Genomic DNA, 12,846 nt, shown 5'->3' with positions numbered 1-12,846 from the left:
ATGGTGGCACTTGAAAAAATTATTTTATGAATGTAATGGCCACAGTTTTCTTGATCTTTAATTGAAATAATAGTGACTTAGAAAATGATGTTTATTTCAGAAAAATATCAAAGGCAGTCACACACTATACAGCTCTATGTCTCTTCATCTGACTTGTGATCTAGTTTTCAGGGAAAAAAAAGCAAAAAAAAACACTTTTGCATTAATGTAGTACTTAAGTGTGAGGAAAGCACATTTCAATGGCACTGTGTGCTTCCCTATTATTTTTAGATTGTATTTAATAATTTACAATTTTTCAATCACCTAGGAATTTAGCTATGGATCCAATCCCTCTTATGTCAAGATTTTGCCATTGACTGTTACATGAGATATTACAGCGTTGGTACACAAAAGGAAGGTAGAGGCATTATTTGTGAAAGCAGGACTAAAATGAAGGACCCAGAAAGATCCAGTCCAAAGGGTGATGTATTTCCCCATGAAGCCACAGAAAAAAGTAACATCAACCAATGCAAAGGAGATATACAATAAGTCACCAATACGAGTCAACTCATTGACTGTCACATCTTTTGCAGCAGTCATGAAAGCAGACCGTGATTGGTCCCTTGAAACTTCTATATTTACATTTGACAATCACAGTCACTTTGTTTAAATATTCAGTAGAACAGAGAATCACAATCAGAATGGTACAGAACAGTTTTACCCACCATGAACAAGCTAAGAGTAAAGTTCAACAGACATTTCTCCCTAGCTCCAGGAACTAGACAGAAGAATTTCAGTTCCCTCTGCACTAAAAATATCTCTGATATGATAGCATCTTTTCATGCAGGTCAGAGGACACAGATAATTCTGAAGCTCCTAGGAAAGTTGTAATGACACACATTACTCAGGCCTAGGGCAAATAACCACAGACTACTCTGAGTATGTGACGTAATGGAATGTCATTACAATTCAAGTTAGCCTCCTGTTTGAAATTTACCCAATTGTGCTGCCTACTGTTTGATTTACAATCTTGTAGTAACTTACTATACATTAATGATAAATTTAGAGTGGTAATTTAGAATTTGACCTACTGCCTTTATGTTATATGAACCTCAAGTTTTTCTTTTTAAAGATTTATTTTTATTATTTTTTTTTAATTGGAAAAGCGGATATACAGAGAGGAAGATCTTCTATCCGATGATTCACTCCCCAAGTGAGCACAACGGCCTATTCTATGCTGATCCGAAGCCAGGAGACTCTTCTGGGTCTCCCACGCGGGTGGAGGGTCCCAAAGCTTTGGGCCGTCCTCGACTGCTTTCCCAGGCCACAGGCAGGGAGCTGGAAGGGAAGCGGGGCTGCCAGGATAGAACCAGCGCCCATATGGGATCCCGGGCGTGCAAGGCGAGGACCTTAACCACTGCATCACCACGCCGGGCCCTGAACCTCAAGTTTTGATATGTATATCTGAAATTGCCTGTTCTGGAAATTTATGATTTTTTAAAATAGCTCAAATATACAAAACAATTTATATAATATAGAAACAGCTTTATGATGTCAAAGTATGTTATACTCAGAGATCTCCTAACACTATTTACAAAAAAAGTCTTCAGTTGCCAATTGTATACTATTGACAGGAATACTGTGGGATTGCACAATGTTTTAAAGATTTGTTTATTTTATTGCAAAGCTAGATATACAGAAAGGAGGAGAGACAGAGAGGAAGATCTTCCATCCAATGATTCACTCCCCAAGTGAGCACAACGGCCAGAGCTGAGCCGATCTGAAGTCAGGAGCCAGGAGCTTGATCCAGGTCTCCCATGTGGATGCAGGGTCCCAAGGCTTTGTGTCATCCTTGACTGCTTTCCCAGGCTACAAGCAGGGAGCTGGATGGGAAGTGGGACTGGCGAGATTAGAAATGGTATCTATATGTGACCCCAGTGCATGCAATGTGCCACTAGGCCATCACACCAGGCCCCTGGGATTATAATTTTAAGATTTGTTTATTTAAAAATCAGAGTGACAAAAGAGGTGAAAAAGGAAGAGAGGAGAGAAATGCACAGAGAAAAAGAGAGAAATAGAGAGTGAGAGAGAGACAAGGCTGGACCAGTCTTAGGTCAAGATCCTGGAATTCCATCTGTCAGCCCTTGGAGTTACACCATGGAGTAACTGGAATTCCATCTGTCAGCCCTTGGAGTTAAACACCATGTTAAGCAGCAGAGTTTGCAGCCGGGCTATGGTGGCAGAAAAAAAAAAAATTAAGCCCTCACTTGACATATCTGCATCCCCTTACAGAGTGAAGGTTCAGGTCCAAGCCGCTTGTTTCCAATCCCTCTACCTCCTAATGCACCCAGGAAGGTAGAAGATGGTGGCCTAACTACTTGGGTCATTGCTGCCCACTCGGAAGACCCAGATGGAGCTGTGAGCACTAGGCTTTGGCCTGGCTTAGATTTTGGGTATGAGCCAATGAACAAAAGATCTTTATTCTCTGTAACTTCTTCTGTTGTTCTGCTTACCAGCAAAAATTTTTAAAAAGCAATAGAACTACCACAATATTGATATTGTTTTGCATCCAGCATAGTATAGGCAACGCAAAATAATTTCACAATAATGTTTCTTTAACACTGGATAGTTATTGAGTTTTGAATTTCCTTCCTTATTAGAGTTCTGAGTACATAAGTCAATTTCTTTAGTGGTTAGCAAATGACTACCAATTATACTAAAGAACATATGATAATCAGAACTAATTCTTATGATGAGATAATTATAGACACAAACAAATTAGACCTCTAAAATTTAGTGCTATTAGCTGCATAATTTCCATTTTTTAAATTTTAGTTCAGAAATAGTTTGGTCGTAACCATACTAAGCATTAGCCATGTAATTCTCTTGCTGAGTATGAACTATATGCTTCTTAAATTATAATTTTAAAACAAGAATAGTTTTGAGGCTGGGCATTCGGTGAAGCAGCTAAGACATCACCTTGGATGCTGACATCACCTATCACCTGAATTCAAATCCTGCCTCTGCTTCCAATTTTAGTTTCTTGCTATTGTGGATATTATTCACATTTGAGAAATGGTCAGCAGATGTTGAACAGGACTTGTCTCCCTCATAACTTATGTAGCAGATTAAACTCTGACATCCAATGCTAATGGTCGATGGGTTAACACAGACACACACATGGAGATTCCACTTAACTCCAATGGGCAATACAATCTGCTAGTGTGGATGTGAGGGAAAAAGTTAGTGTTAGTGCAGGCTGGTACAAAAATTATGGAAGTCACTCTAGGTTGCTCAGAGAACTAAAAATTGACCATATGACCCAACTGTCCCACTTCCCGGAATATATCCAAAAGAAATCTGCATGGGAGAAAGTGATCTGTAATCCTATATTGACAACAGCAAGCTATACAATAGTGAAGATATGGGAACAACCCTGATGCTGAATGATGGACTTGTGACTGTTGTTGAAGGACTATACTATTGTAATAACATAGGAGAAACAGTGTGTGCGTGGGAAGCGTAAAGGGAAAAATCCCTGAGCCTATGGAACTATATCATGAAAGACAAAAAAAAAGTGGAGATTTGATTTAATTATGGGGTCTAAGCAGTAGATCTATTGCGAACTCTTTGGATCATTGGGAACTAGTTGTTTGAGTGTATATTCTATCTGGTTCTTTTATGTTTTGTGGCCTATCATTTAATCACTCCCGTGCACCTGCCATGGACTGGGGCTATCAGATGCAGAGGCAAGAGGCCAACCAATCTTGAATTCTAACTTTCAAACTGCAAGCAAAAATAAACCTTTTCCTGCTCAAGAAGCTTTTCTTGAGTATATTAAAGTAACAGAAAGCAGATTAACACAGAAGATCATTGGCCCTTCTAATAAATACTTTAAAAATGTTTTGATTAATGTAAGAGAAAGAAATATGCACACAATATAATCTACTTAACTAGATTAAATATAAATGCCTAATTATATTTAAATATCAGTAATTTATATTTAAGTATGCATACATACTCAGAGAATCCATTTAGTATGCATGTTACAGATATTACAAGCTGAGAAATATGCTATTACATCAGTTTATTAGGTTTTAAGTCCTAAACATTCTGTGCTAGAATCAGATTAAAAACATAACAAATCAAATGGCACATGGGCACGTTTTAGTTTCTCAAGCAATAATCATAATCAACTCTTCGCAGGAATCACACCATCAGTTTAGGATAGGCAGTCACAAGCTGGTCTACCAATCTATTTTGAGTGTTATAATGATAGTTATCACAGCGATCATCAGTTTGTTTAAAAAAAAAAGCAAAGAGATGACAGCATTGTGGCACAGTGGATTATGATGCTGACTATGATGCTGGCACCTCATCTGGCAGCCAGTTTGTGTGTTGGCCATTCCAATTCCAATGCAGCTTCCTGCTAATGTTCACAGGGAAGTAACTAAAGATGGCACTTCTAGGTCACCATCACCCATGTAGGAGACCTGGATGGAGCTCAAGGTCCCTAGCCTTGGCCTGAGCCAGTCCTGCTGTCATGATTGTGAAGAGTGAACTAGGGGATAGAAGATCTCTCTCTGTGTGTAACTCTGCCTTCAAATAAATAAGCAAATCTTGGGTGGGAACCATAGCTTTTCATTCTAATCGTCCACCTGCAGCATCAAATATTGGTGCTGGTTCCTGTTCCAGCTACCCTACTTATGATCTAGTTCCCAGTTTATGACTTAAATAACGCAGTCGAGAAAGGCCCTAGTCCTTGGGCACTTGTACCCTCACAGGAGACCTAGAGGAAACTCCTGGTCCCTGGCTTTGATTGGCTTAGCTCTGGCCTTTGCAGCCACTTGTGGAATTAATCAGCAGAGGGAAAGTCTTTCTCTTCTGTTGCTCTCTCTATAAATATGCCTTTTAAATAGAAAATAAATAAATCTCAAATAAGCAAGCAAATACTAAAAAATAATAACTGACCACACAATGATTTGTTTTATTGTGCCATCCAGGTATTTTTCTGTAGAATCATTAATTGCCAAAATTAATGAGATAGTTTCTGTAGGGAGTGACACAAACATCCTATCTTGGACCCTGCGCAATTTCCTCCTCCTCACAGCTCACGAAACTCACATGGGTCCGTCCATTCACCAATCAGATGTAACCCAGCATCTCATTTGGGAATCCTTAGGGAATCTCTCCTGGGCTCCTTCCCCAAACCCAGCCCACTTACCAATCATCCTTAGGCAATCACCTTTGAAAATCTCAGGACCAATCCCCTGGGGCCTGCCTTCAAACCCTTCCGATCCCTTCCCCTGAGCCCCCAACAAATACACACACTTGCAGGCTCACCTGAATGACATAAAGAGCCCCCAGTGCCCCCTTTTCCTCTGAGCTCTCCCACCGACTCCATCGTGTTCCCAGTCCCCCTCCATCTTGTCCCTTCCCTGCCAGTCCCTATTCGGCCACCATGGCAGGAGATGTGTCCCTTCCATTCTTCTCCCCCTCCATCCCTGCTCCTGTTCCTACCCTGCTGGAATAAAAGGACTCGTCATGTCTGCTGTTTTTGCTTGTGGTAAACTAATGGTGAAACGAGGACTTGGCTGCAGGAATCAGCTGTGCATAATAAGGTAAGAACTTCAAGTGCGTTTAAAACCTAATGGTTTCTGAAAGGGGTATCACTTATTTGAGGCAAAATTTTAAAATAAAAGTGGTTTAACAATTCAAAGACTAACCATAAAAATTTCCTTAGACATTGTTAGATTTAACATTAGCAAATTCAAATACAATCTTCATCAGATGAAAACATTCAAGAAAAAGGACAACACATCATGTAACAGGTAACTTCCTTCCTGATAAAAATCATAATTTATTTTAAAAAATAAAAATATTTAAAATAATTTTACTCTTCCCATGTATACATACACACTTTTATTTTACAGAATAGTTCCTAACAAAAAGAAGTCTTGCTATAACTCTCCTTATTTTATACTAGATTTAGGAGGAAAGTGACGTTAATAAGTGTTTCTACACAGAAGTATGAATTAACTATTCTATTCTAGAAATATTCAGAAATGTATTTATCAGCTTCTAAATTCAGAATAGGAACAAACACATCTACTCTATATTGGTAAGGATACTACATGGCAAAGTTATGCTGAAAATATTGCTTTATTTACATTTTTTATTGTTCAGACTGCTTTAGATACTATAAAGAGACCTAATGAATTCAGGTCTCAGCAACCTTGCTTCTCCCTTTTGTAATTGGATTTTCAGTTTATGAATTAGGGGAAAAAAGGAGGCCCACCTGACAACTTCCAGAACAATAAATAACATGTGAGTTAACATATCAGTTCGTAAGCCAGAGACCCAAATGTAAAGAAATTATGCTAAAAGCAGCTTTCCACGAACTGCAGGAAAGCAGAAAGGAGAAGTTATGCCATATCACTTGCCAGCACTCACGGAATATTCTGACCTTAGGAAATGGGTTGCAGTGGTGGCACACATGCAGTTACCCCTAGCTTCACAGTTTTCACCAACAGAGCACACGGAGACATGTTAGGACGCTACCTGCTGATGCTGCAGCATGTACAGCTATTTTAAGATTCCTTCCGGCTCTGTTTGTTGCTATCTTTGCAAACAGATTTGACAGTTATTCAGCAGATCCTCTGGGTTATTGAGCTTGCAAATTAGGCGTTAGCAAATGCTAGGTTCTAATTACGATAGGCAGAAATTTCATGGAAGTGGGAAAAGTTCTATTTTGTCTTCCCTTTCCCTTTTATTCCAGGAGTGTTGGAGGCAGAAATGATCTCACTGGCAATACGCAGCATTTATGGTCGTGTTCTAGCAGTTTGATTGGATTCCAGCACATAAAATTCAGCTTAATAAGGAGCTCCACTATAATGAGACATTCTTATAATAGGAACCTTTATTAACGTGATTTTTTTCCCCCTCTGACTGGTTACAAAATAACTCTTGCAAGCACTAAACTTGTTTTCATGATATTCTGTATTGTACTCATCTGTTTGGGCTCTCCTGACTTTAAGACCAGGGATCATTTCATCTGGAGCTGGAAGACTTATTTAAATGAGTAATTCTCAAAGCACCGGTAGTTACCAAAAACATGATGCCGCTGCTGGGAAGACAGGGGTAACCCTTATCTTACTGAGGGAGTTGGATCAGAATTCGATTACAGAGAGCAGTCAAGTTACTCCCTATTTCTCATGTGCTTGTGGTACCATATCCCTCTCCCTGTTATTGAAACTTATGAGATTTTTCTCATTCTGCCATCTAATTTAGAACTGCACATGCCATATTTGAGAGATCAATTCAATTAGTGCTTGAAAAGAAATCCGATTGCTACTGTTCCTTGTTTTAACTATGACAGAATATCTCTCTTCCAACAAAACCAAAAAGATATCAGGGATATCAGTTTTTTTTTTTTTAACTCATCCTCAAATATTGTGGGCTCCTGCCCCAGAGTATAATTTTCTCTGAGTTGGGAGAAAATATTCTTAATCATGTGTCCTAAAAGTGTGTTGCCTTGACATGTTTAAAACACTCAAGCAATTACTGAATAGCCATGATATCATAGATGCAACAGCGTTTTGCAGTTTTCAAAGCTTACCCATGTCAATAACTTAGACTTTGTAAGAATTCCTTCCCTTGGGGAGAAAACTACCATCAATGCTCATTTTATAGATGCGAGAAAGTAAGGTACAAACAAGTAAAAAAAATTGCTTATATTCTGGCAAGTACTAAATTGCAGACTGAGTATCATCCCAGGTATTCTGTCATGATATCTTTGTTTTTGTTTCACTAATAGCTTTTTAAATAGCCCTTTCTGCATACCAAATCTGTTTGGGATCCAGAGATACTCAAAACTTTGTCTACATAAGACTTTTTCTGTCTAAATCTTTCGAACACCTGTCAGGAAGTTCAAATGGGTAAAATTCAATTTTATTCCGATCAGTTGCTGCTTTTCCATGACTCTTTTCCTTGGCTGAATCATCTTCCTTAACCCTTGAAGCTCTCTAAATCTTTTAGTTATTTCTGAGCTTTAAGGCAATTTTTTATTCATTGCTGAAAGTATTTATGACTATCTCATTTTATGTGTCAGAATTGAATGTTCTGACAAATCATTGCAATAATTGTTAAAAGAATCTGATGATATCACCTTTGAGTGTTCACTCTTAAAATTACATACACATCTCTACATTTTTTGTCCAAAGCTGTATCAATATCTTGAACTCTCTCTCTCTCTCACACACACACACACATTTTTAGGGTTAAACCTAAGTATTCTGTGGCCATTATACTTCCCTCATAGCCTATAATAAAAGAATTTGTTGTAATCCCTGTGCTTTTCATTGTCATTTTACAGCATATTAGTTACATAGATAACACAACAGTCAAAAAAGTTAACTGTTGGCCTCATATTAACAGGTGCTTCAGAAGGTATGGACTTTCAATACAGATTCTCATGCCCTATTTATATCTAGATTTTTAAAATACAAGAGGATTTCTGGAAACTAGAATTTTATGAGCTATGATATATCCATATGTCTGTTCAATATTTCTTGGTTCCATGAATGTGAAACACACCTTAATTCAACATCTTCCATGATGAATAAAACAGAAATGTTGCTCTAAGACCCCAAGACCGAGATAAAGGAAGAGAAATAAGAGAGACATAAACCAGCCAGAAAAAGGAAGCCAGAAGGACATTATATAAATGAAAGGTAGATCTGCTCTCAGGCCTAATAAATGATTATAATTAAACAACTTTTCCACATCTATAAAGCAATTAAAGTTTTATATCTAAGTAAATTTATTCTACTACTGAAAAGAAAAAAAAATACTGGGGATTCCTTTATTTTTTTTCTTCATTATATTGTATTTATCGATTTAAATGAGAGAGGGAGAGTGAAAAAATGAGACATATATACATACATACAGATTTTTCATCTGCTGGTTCACTTCCCAAATACTTGCAAAAGCCAGATATGGTCAGACTGATACCAGTAGCTAGGAACTTCCAGTCATCATGTGCTGTGTTCCTGGTGGGTGGGGTGCTGGATTGGAAGCAGAATAAGCAGGACTCAAAGCCGGTGATCAGACATCCTGAGGGATGCAGGTATCCTCAGCAGCAGCTTGACCTGTTGTGCCACAATGTCTACACCTGCTACTACTTTATTATTCCACTGTCCTATGACATTTTTGAAGTACCTTAATAGAGTTCTAACTACCTCTCTCTCTACCTCCTTACATGCTTCTCTGCTTATATGCCTTCATCTATCTGTCTGAGAGAATTCAGCATGTCACTCTAAATTTTTCCCCTGTAAGGTGTCTTTGAAGAAGAAAAGCTGAGCTGGCAGAAGGGTGCTGTGGGCCATGCTGGTGGTCACTAGCCTTTTCTGTCCTCTGTAGCAGCCCTTGAGACTGTCCACAGCACTGCTGTAACCGGTGTTCATGCATCAGTTCTTTGTCTTGAATTCAAATTCCATTTTTCAGCCTAGGATTTCTGGTATATGGGATTTGGAGAGCTCTTTTGTCTTAAAAGGAAAGCTGTCCACTGATGTTCTCCATGTGACCCATTGCAAATGAAAATAGTTTTGGCCTTTGCAAGAAGCCTGGAAGCTGGCCTGATCTTAGAACAGTAGCCAACATTCTGTAGGATGGGAAGGACCCTCAAGCAAGTAAGCCTACACCCCACTTTTGTCAGTGCAAACATTTCTGTCCTCAGCTTGCAAGGTGGGAGAATGGGGTGGAAAGTATTATTCTGCTCTTAAAACTGTATATATAAAAATTCATAACATTTGTTCCATCTATATAAACTGCTTTAAAACTTAAAAAGAATAGAATGAATATTATGAAGAGACTGTGAATTTGAAAAAAAAAAAAAAAGACTGCATTGACTAGAATGTCCCTGAATACCATTCTAATGCACTCTGCACTAGTGACCTCCTGGATTCATGGCAGCCCTACTGGCAACTTCCAAGGAGACAGCCAGAGAGTCCACTAAAGTCTATGTCTTTGGTTTAGAGGGCTGGTTCCATTTCTAATCCTGAGATGGAAGACAAGAGCTACTGATACAGCAAGGCATGTGCTCTCTGTGCACACGCATGTGCGTGCATATACACACGCGTACACACACACACACGTTTGAGGTATTTAGCAGCTGCTAACTCCATCCCTTCCTACTCTGGGCATTTGAAGAGAGAACCAGTGATGGAAGATTTATGTTTCTGTTCCATTCCTGTCTCTCTTTCCATCCCTCTCTCTGCCTCTCAAAAAAATGAAAAATAGACAAACACATTTTCCAGATGCAAAGGCAGAAGTAGGCTGTGACAGAGAAAGCCAAGACCATGTTTCCCACGCGACTTCCTTTCACGTGCTCCAGTGAGTGCACAATGACGGCCCACACAAGAATTTTGTCTCTAAGCAGTTACCCAGGAGCTGCAGTCAGAGACCACAATTCCCCCCAGCCTGCAGCCAAAGAGAAGTTTTTACCTGAGAGAAAGAGCACTGAGGATAAATGACCTTTACAGAAACTCCAGAATAAAGAATGCCAGCTGGTTATTGCCATGAAAGTAGAAGAGTTTGGGTTCACTTCAGAACAACACATAGAAAGAATCGATGGGCCAGCCACAGCCTTATCTGAATCCAAACTATCTGCAAAATTGAGTAACAAGGTTGAAACAAATAGCCTTTGCCTTGCAGGCTTCCAATGCCAAGACCCCTTCTGGCCCAGTTGTAACTAAGTCAATACAGAAGCCAAGAAAATGAAGTGGAAACTTATGGAAATTGATTCCTTTATTTTTAAAAAGATGTTTGTTTATCTTTCATCCACTTGGAAGAGAGACAGAGAATAAGAATTTTCCACACTCTGGTTCTCTCCCAGACACTGCCATATCCAAAGAAGGGTTCATACGTTACTACACTGAATATGTACCATCTCTGCAACATACTTGCTCTTGGAACACAGTAACAGGAAGTCAGATTCCAAGTGGGAAGTTGCAAGAACTTGAACAGTTCAAAGCCAAGGACTGGCTTAAAACACTGAACCACAACATCTGTCCCCAACGTGTCTTAAATTAAACGTCACTTGATGCCCAATAATGTGCAAATATGGCTAGTATAAAATATTAATAATAGACTTTTACTGTTGGCTAAAGAATAGCCATGGTCATAATAAAGAAAAAGATTTAAAAATTGCCTCTTCTCTTAATTTTTCCCTGTTGTCCCCTGTTTCTTTTAAACCCAGTGGAGTCCAGCAGCACACATACCACCTAATGCTCAAGCTTGGCCTTTCCCTCTGCACCTTCTATACTTTGTTCATGTGATTATTTGAAGTGCTGTTTCTTCAAACAAAAACTTTCCCATAAAACATACCATAAGGACCTTACTTACCAAAAGAGAGTAGGGACGCCCATTGTGCTCATAAGGCTCTGAAAAGAAATCAGTGTTGTGGTCCAGTCTCTGGTGTCCTCCATACTCTGCTGCATCAGAATCTAGTAGCAGTTTGAATGTACAGCTATTAAGGAATTCACAACAGTTCACGAGTTGAATGAGGTCTTAGGAAAAAAAAAAACCTGAGTGTTCTGAACACTGTTACATCATGATTTGTACTGTGCACTCATGCCTTCCCTAATAGTGTTTGAACAAGCCTTCATAGTCTGCTTATTCCATAAGCTCCAGAGACCTTTGCTACCCTCCATGAAACCTCACCAACTGAGCAATCAGTCTGCAACTGCATCTGTTAGAGAAGAATCTACTTTCCTCTTAAAACAACCCAATTTATTCATTTGAAATTGTTTCCCATATTGAAATTTAACTTCTTGGTAAGGAGCTATGGTTATCATACTTACTTAAAGACTGCTGTCTCCACGGATCCTCTAAGTATATCATTAAATGCTAACTAAATATAACTTAACAAATTTAATTACAGTGCCTTTGATAGGTTTTGATCTTGGTTATACAAATAAGGAACACAGAAGTGAAAAAAGTTGTCATATGATCAAATATTATCCTCTGTGGTGTGGCTGGGTTCATGTAACTATCACATAATGTGCTGTAATTTAACATGCAAGTATTCATAATGAGTTATTAAGCATGTTATTAACACTATCATTTTCACAACAAAATAAAACCCATCATAATTATGCTCCTATGTATGATGATCAAAATGTCTAGAAAAGATAACTGGTATGAAAAACCTTCAAGTAAATAAACTTTGGTACTTAGAAATTTTGAATTTTCATAGCCTAAGAAGGTATACAGACAGTTCTTAGTGCTTTTTCTTTGCTACTATATAAATCTTCACATCGTAAGCATTAACTTATTTTCATCACAACCCAGATTATCACAATAACAGTACATTTGACCAATGAAGAATGATTCACCCTTTCCATTCCTTGAAAACCTGAGTCACCGATACAGACATTTGATGGTAGCAGTGTGTGCCTTTTAGCCAATCCGAGTTAGCCAGTTGTGCCTTAAATAAAGTAGATCATCAGAATGTCAGTGCACTTAAAGAGAGAAGCAAAGCTTGAACGTCACAGGTACCTTTCAAAGTCACTCAATGTAGTAGAATGTTTTGAGAGAATTTTTGATATTAATTTAGTTATTTGAAGACAAAGAGAAGAGATAAAGGAAAGAAAAAGAAATATCTCCCTATTGGTCCAGTTCCCAATTGGTTATAATGGCTGGAATTGGATCAGATCAAAACTGTAAGCCTGGAAAACAAACAAACAAACAAAAACAAAAACCTGTAAACCTAGAAATCTATCAGGGTCTCATATGAGTATCAGGGGGCCAAATAAGTGGGCCATCTTTGGCTGCTTTCCCAAGCATATCTGCAGAGAGTCGGATCAC

At 38.5% G+C, this 12,846-nt stretch overlaps 1 protein-coding gene across 3 annotated transcripts in view; it reads right to left on the bottom strand.

The window, feature by feature from the left end:
* The window catches only part of GBE1 (1,4-alpha-glucan branching enzyme 1), a 361,102-nt gene that overhangs the window by 101,806 nt on the left and 246,450 nt on the right, over positions 1–12,846 (bottom strand). For all 3 annotated transcript variants that reach the window (XM_040980626.1, XM_040980624.1, XM_040980625.1), the window contains exon 15: positions 11,383–11,500. In XM_040980626.1, coding sequence (XP_040836560.1) covers positions 11,383–11,500 — 118 coding nt within the window. The remainder of the gene's footprint in view (positions 1–11,382; positions 11,501–12,846) is intronic.

The sequence above is a fragment of the Ochotona curzoniae genome, unplaced genomic scaffold, assembly GCF_017591425.1.
Source record: "Ochotona curzoniae isolate NIBS_2020 unplaced genomic scaffold, NIBS_Ocur_1.0 contig_3498, whole genome shotgun sequence".
Lineage (NCBI taxonomy): Eukaryota > Metazoa > Chordata > Mammalia > Lagomorpha > Ochotonidae > Ochotona > Ochotona curzoniae.
This window is presented reverse-complemented; position numbering and strand designations above follow the sequence as displayed.